This window comes from Aplysia californica, unplaced genomic scaffold, assembly GCF_000002075.1.
Source record: "Aplysia californica isolate F4 #8 unplaced genomic scaffold, AplCal3.0 scaffold00255, whole genome shotgun sequence".
Lineage (NCBI taxonomy): Eukaryota > Metazoa > Mollusca > Gastropoda > Aplysiida > Aplysiidae > Aplysia > Aplysia californica.
Window position 1 is genome coordinate 466,604 of NW_004797525.1, and position 7,877 is coordinate 474,480.

Consider the following 7,877-nt stretch of genomic DNA (forward strand, 5'->3'; position numbering starts at 1 on the left):
GACATAGTAGTCTTTTCACTGACATAGTAGTCCTTTCACTGACACAGCCGTCATATCACTGACATAGTAGTCTTTTCACTGACATAGTAGTCTTTTCACTGACATAGTAGTCTTTTCACTGACACAGCCGTGATATCACTGACATAGTAGTCTTTTCACTGACATAGTAGTCTTTTCACTGACATAGTAGTCTTTTCACTGACATAGTAGTCTTTTCACTAACACAACCGTCATATCACTGACATAGTAGTCTTTTCACTGACACAGCCGTCATGTCACTGACATAGTAGTCCTTTCACTGACATAGTAGTCTTTTCACTGACACAGCCGTCATATCACTGACATAGTAGTCTTTTCACTGACATAGTAGTCTTTTCACTGACATAGTAGTCTTTTCACTGACACAGCCGTGATATCACTGACATAGTAGTCTTTTCACTGACATAGTAGTCTTTTCACTGACATAGTAGTCTTTTCACTGACATAGTAGTCCTTTCACTTACATGTTAGTCGTTTCTCTTATATGGTAGTCCTTTCTGTTGCACAATAGTCGTTTCTCTTATATGGTAGTCTATTACGTAATAGTCTTTTCTCTTACATGGTAGTCCTTTCTCTTACATGGTAATCCTTTCTCTTACATGGTAGTCCTTTCTCTTACATGGTAATTCTTTCTCTTATATGGTAGTCCTTTCTCTTACATGGTAGTCCTTTCTCTTACATGGTAGTCCTTTCTCTTACATGGTAGTCCTTTCACTTACTCTAGTCCTTTCTCTTACTCGGTAGTACTTTCTCTTACATGGCAGTCTTTCACTTACATGGCAGTACTTTCTCTAACATGGTAGTCTTTCACGTACATGGTAATCCTTTCACTTACATGGTAGTCCTTTCTCGGTAACTAGACAGACTGCCCCCCCCCCCACTCTGTGTCTAACTTACGTGATAGTCATGGCCGTCGATTCTCTGGCTGAAGTTAGTGTACTGGTCCACAATGCACTTAGCTCTGGTCTTGAATTTCTCAACGACTTCCGGGCTCCACCATTCCCGAAGTTTTCCATATTTGTCTCTCTGACGACCTGGTGATTGGAGGTGGGGTTTTTGTTTAGTAGAGGGTTTTACGGCGCTCGCAACTGCATAAGGTCATAGGAGCGCCAGATTGAAGGTGTGATAATGCATGGTGTCATTGTTATCAAAGCTAACAACTGGCTACGGGAGAAAAAAATGTTTTTGGATCCCCGTTTTATCGTCAGTAAGCTGTTCAAAATAATAATTGTGAGGCAGCATGGTGGAATCAGGCTCTCGTCAAAATAATCAAAGTGAGGAAACTAGTATTTTTCCGCAGATTTGATAAATTTTATAGATTTTTGGGGTTTTGGCTCAACACCTTTCATGCCTATTAAAAAACTCATTTCTGTGTGGATTTGATTGAAAAATGTGGATTGAAGGCACAACAAAAATTTAAATTTTCACTTACCATGGACTCTTATGCTAAGGAAATAACTAACTTTTGGCAGCCTTTTTCTCACTAATTTTACTCCTAAAACCAGGTGACCCCAACCTCCTTCATTTGCAAATATCACGACTTGTATTCAAAATAAATGCATTTTTTTCCATTCAAATAAAGACAAGTAAATAAGCTTTAAGATGATACCAATAACTCTACATGCCCAAAAATTGACGAGAGCCTGATTCCACCACGTCGTGACACACAAAATCTAGGACAAGATAGCAGCATTATTCGGGAGAGAGACCGAATAGAAACTTTCACTCCTTTAAAAATTCTAGCTAAATTATGTATATTATTTTGTAGATTTTTTCAACTTTTAGAATTCGATTTTTGTTTAAAAATATGAGACAAGCACAACATGCAACCTGTACCGCAAATTAAGAAACTGCAATTAAAAAAAAAAAAATAGAGCTTGTAGTATTTGGCCTATACCCTGCCATGGGTGAAAGGCATTGACGAATTTTAAAGAATATAATAATAGGAAAAACTAGGCTAGTAGGAATAAATATCCTGAGCTTTTCAAACGCCGTGGAAATGTGCGCACAGAAATTCTTAATTTACGGAAAACATTTTTGTGATGTGTCTTGTAAAACAACCAAACGATCGGCCTGAAGTAGCACAATGAAGACAATTTCAGGACTTATTCGGGAGAAAAGGGGAATGTGGAGATATATAGATAGATAGATAGATAGATAGATAGATAGATAGATAGATAGATAGATAGATAGAAGTAGAAAAAGGGGGGAGGAGTTGGAACGCTCCATATTTTATATCCTTCAGAAGAGTTATATTATTTTAAAGGCCTTACCAGCGTCGTCAAAACCATGAGTGATTTCGTGACCAATGATGGATCCAATTGCTCCGTAGTTGATGTACCTGGAATATAGGGGGAGATAGGGTAGGTCGTTTAAAAAACACAGATAGGCTTACGTAGAGAGAGGGAGTGAGAGAAGGAGAGAGGGAGGGAGGGAGAGAGAGAGAGAGAGAGAGAGAGAGAGAGAGAGAGAGAGAGAGAGAGAGAGAGAGAGAGAGAGAGGGAGAGAAAGAGACAGAGACAGAGACAGAGAGAGAGGAGGAGAGATAGAATGTGTGTGTGTGTGTGTGTGTGTGTGTGTGTGTGTGTGTGTGTGTGTGTATGTATGCGTGTGTGCGTGTGTGTGCATGTGTGCATGTGTGTGTGTGTGTGCGTGTGTATGTTCACGTGAGTACAATGAAGCACATCAAAATGACAACTTCCATACAGTACTGGTTGAAAGCAAGATAATAAATAGAAAACGAAGGGATTGAAAACATGCCATTCAGAAGAAAAAAACTTTGCATTTTAGTAAGAAGGAAACCCTTCTCTTATTCAAAATAACAGTTTATTTCTTAGTATTTATTAACACAGTTTGACATTTTGTGAATTGTATGGGCTTTTTGGGGGTGTGGGGGGGGGTGTTGAGGGGTGTGGTCATCATCAGATGAGCGAGGTGCTAACTGATACAGGGCGCCATTGGAAGGTTTTCTACTGCTTCACTGTCCTTCTTTTGCTTTGTTCATCGTAGTAAGTAAAATGTAAAGGTGTACAGGTAGAAAGGGTTACATCTGGAGGGCAATGTTGCCCACAGTAGACGATTTGGTAATTTTAGTTTGTGGGTAGGTTTTTTTGTTTTAGTAGAGGTTTTACTACGCTTGCAACTGCATGGGGTCATATGAGGGCTAAGGGGTGGATGTCAACAGAGAAGTCCTCTCAGGGAATCACACCTACTTTGCTCACCTCTCTAGCTTCAACAGCACAAAGTCTGTTTCGGTTATCAAGGCACCCCGGAAATAGCAGGTCACAAGAGTGTGATAAACAAAAAAAGTAGAGGAAAAAATGACAATAGATAGGATTAGGAAAGAAAACGCAGCAGTTCCTTGTTGCAGTTCAGGCAGGGATGAGCATGACATCGATGAATTAGCCTATTTATCATTCAACTGTGTATAAGAACAGGTTAATGCCCCCCCCCCCCTCCTTTGGGAATGGCATAAAGACACTTCGGTCAGTAGTACCGCCCCGCGGGGTATTGTAGGTAGGAATCTTTCGGATAGTGACAAGTATTATTAACTAGCTGGGCCCCTTTTCGATGAAAGGAATGATCGGTGCATTAACATCAACCGAAAGTCATTGGCCTACTATATTTACACTCTACTGGAATGGAGTAATAAATCTTGAGAGAAAAGTAACACATGTGTTTCCAAGCTGCCAAATATATAATAGTAATAGATGTATAAATTGATTTTCTATTCCGCTTTCGTGGTTGTACACTCCAGAATTTCAAAGGTGAGGAACCGGTGCGCACGGCTAGTGAACTAAAACCTCACTTGTTTACAAGAGCGTCTTAGAAGACGGACTTACCCAAGATTAGATCTAAATTTTTTTTTTAACGAGAAACTGAAAATCAAAGTACAGTGACTTCAGGCTCCTCAACAAAACTGTGCACCCTGTAAATGATTCTGAACCACCGTTAATTTGGTCAAATTCGAAAGCTAAGTGGTTCCGAAGTTTTAGGTGGCCAAAGTGACGAACTTTCACAAATATTATATGTATAGATGCCCATCTTGGATGTACATTAGTTGGCCTTACAAAAATGTTGGCACCTTGAAGTTGTCAAGAGTGGCCGCTGACCACAAATTGTCAAAACACAGAAAGCTAGATCATCTAATTAACGTTACCATACCCGGGGAAACGGGAGTTGAAATTTGGTGGCTGGAGCACTCCTGCTGGGAAGGCTGAAAGAGAAATTTAATGATAATAATAATAATAATAATAATAATAGTTATAATAGCAACAATAATCATTATCATCATCATCATCATCCTCATCATCATCATCAGCATCATCATCATCATCATCATCATCATCATCATCATCATCATCATCATCATCACCATTGTTTGATAAGCAGAGTAGGAGGGAGAGTCTTGTTTGAATTTTAGACAAAATAACATAACAATATAATATGTTCAAATTTATTTAATAGCTAAAAAGTTTCGCCTCGTGGGCTTCCTCATCATCATCACAATACAGACAGACAGATAGAGACAAAATATAGAAGAAAAAGAAGTAGGACCTAACAGTGGCGTCCTACAACCACCCGCACAAATGCAGAGTCATCCTTAGTTGAGGTTTTTTATTTTTTGTAAGAGTTTTACGGCAATAAGGTCATATAAGTACCGAATAATAGATGTGTTACAAGAGATTAAAAGTTGTTCCCGCATCCGATCCGGACATTGGGGATTGCCTTGTTAGTTAGACAATTCCTTGGGCCTTTGGCCCATTGTGGTAGGGTGGCCAGTTCCTTTCCACGCCGCCTTTACTTCCCCAACTTGAAGTCAGGTACCCATTACCTCTGGGTGGGCAGGAGGGGGCGAAACGAGGCCCGCACTCGGACTTTCCGCTTCGGAGACGAGCGCTCTGACCACTCCGCCACCGCACCCTCTTTACAAGAGAGTAACATACGCAAAACAGGAGGAGAGGTAAGGACAATAGAAGTTTGATAGGAAAGAAGGAGCAAACCACACCAGAGCACCCGCCAGCCACTCAGAATTAAGTGGTCTTTATAGTAATATCCAATGTGTCATATGAAAGCAGATGGCAGAACATGATGAGAGAGCAAGAAAGAGTGTAAAAGGAGACATTTTTAGAGAAGAAACCTATTCTTTGTCGCTGCCAGGTTTCGAACCCGGGACCAATTGAATGACAGGCGAACACCGTACCTCCAGACCACGAGAGTCCCCTCAGTCTCTTTCATAGCAATACTCAATAGGTTTCAAAAGCAGTGTAAAACTAATCACATTATTATGATATTATGAGATTTTGGGGATTAATGATAACGTTATAATGATATTTGTCTCTCTCGCTTCTCAGGTGCCTAAACCGTTAGGGTTTTTGTTGTTGTTGTTTTTTTGTTTGTTTGTTGTTGGGTTTTTTCAGTCGATGTTGTGAAGTAGACTATGAGCCTATCCTGGTTTATGAACGTTCAAAGTTGAAATCCAAGTGGGTTTGTCTAATGCTCTAGTTTTTCCTGCGTATGTGTCTGTCTCATTCGATTGTTCTGAGCGTGAACAACAACAACAACAACAACAACAACAGCAACAACACAACAACATTAACTACAACAACAGCAATAACAACAACATTAACATCATCAACAACAACAACAACAACAACAACAACAACATAAACAATAACAGCAACAACACCATTAACAACAACAACAACAACAACAACAACAACAACAACAACAATACTGACAATAGCAACAACAACAACAACAATAACAACAGCAACAACAACGTCAGCAACTACATTAACAACAACAATATTAACAACAACCGCCACAACAACGTTAACATCAACAACACCACTATCACCACCACCAACAACAACAACGACAACAACGTTAACAACAACAACAACAATAACAACAGCAACAACAACAACAGCAACGACAACAACAACAACTCTCACTGATTTGATTGGTCGATGGGCTGTAGTAGGCGTTGACTGTCTGTGGCGGGTCACTCCACCTGGAACGTGCAAGGGGGAACAATAAAACAAATGTGTCACGTCATGGTGGAATCAGGCGCTCGTCAATACTTGGCAATGTGGAGTTATTGGTATCATCTTAAAGAATATTCATTTACCTTGATTTCTGTGAAAAAATACCCGTGTGTCTTGAATAGAAGTCGAAATATTTGCAATAGAAGGAAAGGGTGTGTGTGTGTTTCAGAGGTAAAAGTAGCGAGAAAATGGCCGCCAAAGTTTGGTAAGTTCAATAGCTTGAGAGTCCTTGAAGACAGGAAATTTCTATGACTTGTGTCATTAATAAACGTTTTACGGTAAAATTCTCACTAACCTGTGTTTTATAAGGACATGAAGGATGTCGAGACAAAAAATTAAAATTCGAAAAATATTGTCAAACTTATGAAAAACGCCTGTTTCTTTGATTTTATTATTTAGACGAGCGCCTGATTTCATCATAATGCCTCACAAATTTTCATTCACAATTGTCCTCCTTGGTGTGTTATAACATGACACTTTGACGCTTTTTTTCTTTTCTTTTTTTAGTAAGAGTTTTGCGGCACTTGCAACACAATAAAGACATATAAGTGCCGAAGATTACAGGTGTTACAAGAGAGTAAGAGAGAGAGAGAGAGAGAGAGAGAGAGAGAGAGAGAGAGAGAGAGAGAGAGAGAGAGGGGGGAGGGAGTAACAAACATAAAAAGGAGGAGGGGAGAAGATAAAGACGATAGACGTTTGATAGGAAAGAAGGAGCAAACCACACCAGAGCACCCGCCAACCACCCACACACTTTGTCTATTTCTTGGCAGCGTCTACTGAAGTTTACCTCTCTTCAGTACACAATATGAAAAAACTTCACTTTTGGGTGGTTAGCTAGTGCTCTGGTGTAGTGTGCTCTTTTTTCCCTACAAAACATTTATCGTCATTTCTCCTCCTTCTGTTTTGTGTTTGTTACGCTCTTGTAACACTTCTTATCTTTAGGACTCATATGACCTAATTGTGTTGCGAGTGCCGTAAAACTCTTACTAAAACAAAAGGCAAAGCAAACTTGGCTTATTCTGTTTACTTTGGAAGTTAGCACCGGTCCTATTTGCCGAGACCACCTGATCATGCGGACCGGACCAATCAGATAAACGATGCTGTGCCGAGACAAAGTGGCGTATCTGACAAAAATCAAGTTTCTTGCGATTATTTATTGGTACACAAGTCTTGTCCATATGATCCTTTTTATATCAAAGGCAGGATGTCTTACCTACATCTGAAATGATAGTTTTCAAAGAAGAAAAGCTACGTAAGTGGCTAATCTCAATAATAAGTGTCAAGAGTTTTTCGACTTTTTTTTTCTCCAAATGATGAAATGTGCACTTACGTCGTTCTGCTTTTGGAGTGCTGAATGTACCCTCCCCCCCCCATCCCACGCACACACACACACACACACGCACACACACTTTACCTTGTCTTGTCTGTTGGTGTTCTGAAACCGCTGGCGTCTTGGGCAAACCTCAGCGTTTTGCAGCTGACAACGTTTTTCAGGAAACTGGTTCGGTTTATTGAGGCCTAGAGAGAGGGTATGCAAATTAAAATGGTATGGGCATGTCACAGGATCCACAGGACTCGTCAAACAATCCTACAAGGAACCGTACAAGGAAAGAGAAAGAGAGGAAGGCAGAGAAGGAGATGGGAGGACAACATTACAGAGTGGACAGGAGAGACGATGGGTGACAATCTGAGGAAAGCAGAGGACAAAGAGAAATGGCGAGAGCTGGTTTTCAGATGCAGTGGTGCCCCCACAGTTGAAGAAGAAGAAGAAGAAGAAGAAGAAGATCA

The 7,877-nt window shown here is 40.2% G+C and overlaps 1 protein-coding gene across 1 annotated transcript in view; it reads right to left on the bottom strand.

Annotated features, from left to right (window-relative positions):
* The window catches only part of LOC101863822 (neprilysin-1), a gene marked incomplete in the record, with an annotated part of 31,164 nt that overhangs the window by 3,380 nt on the left and 19,907 nt on the right, over window positions 1-7,877 (bottom strand). The window contains 5 exon segments of the mRNA XM_013083793.1: window positions 937-1,073; window positions 2,313-2,380; window positions 4,204-4,255; window positions 5,997-6,055; window positions 7,504-7,607. Of these exon segments, the coding sequence (XP_012939247.1) occupies window positions 937-1,073; window positions 2,313-2,380; window positions 4,204-4,255; window positions 5,997-6,055; window positions 7,504-7,607 (420 nt within the window).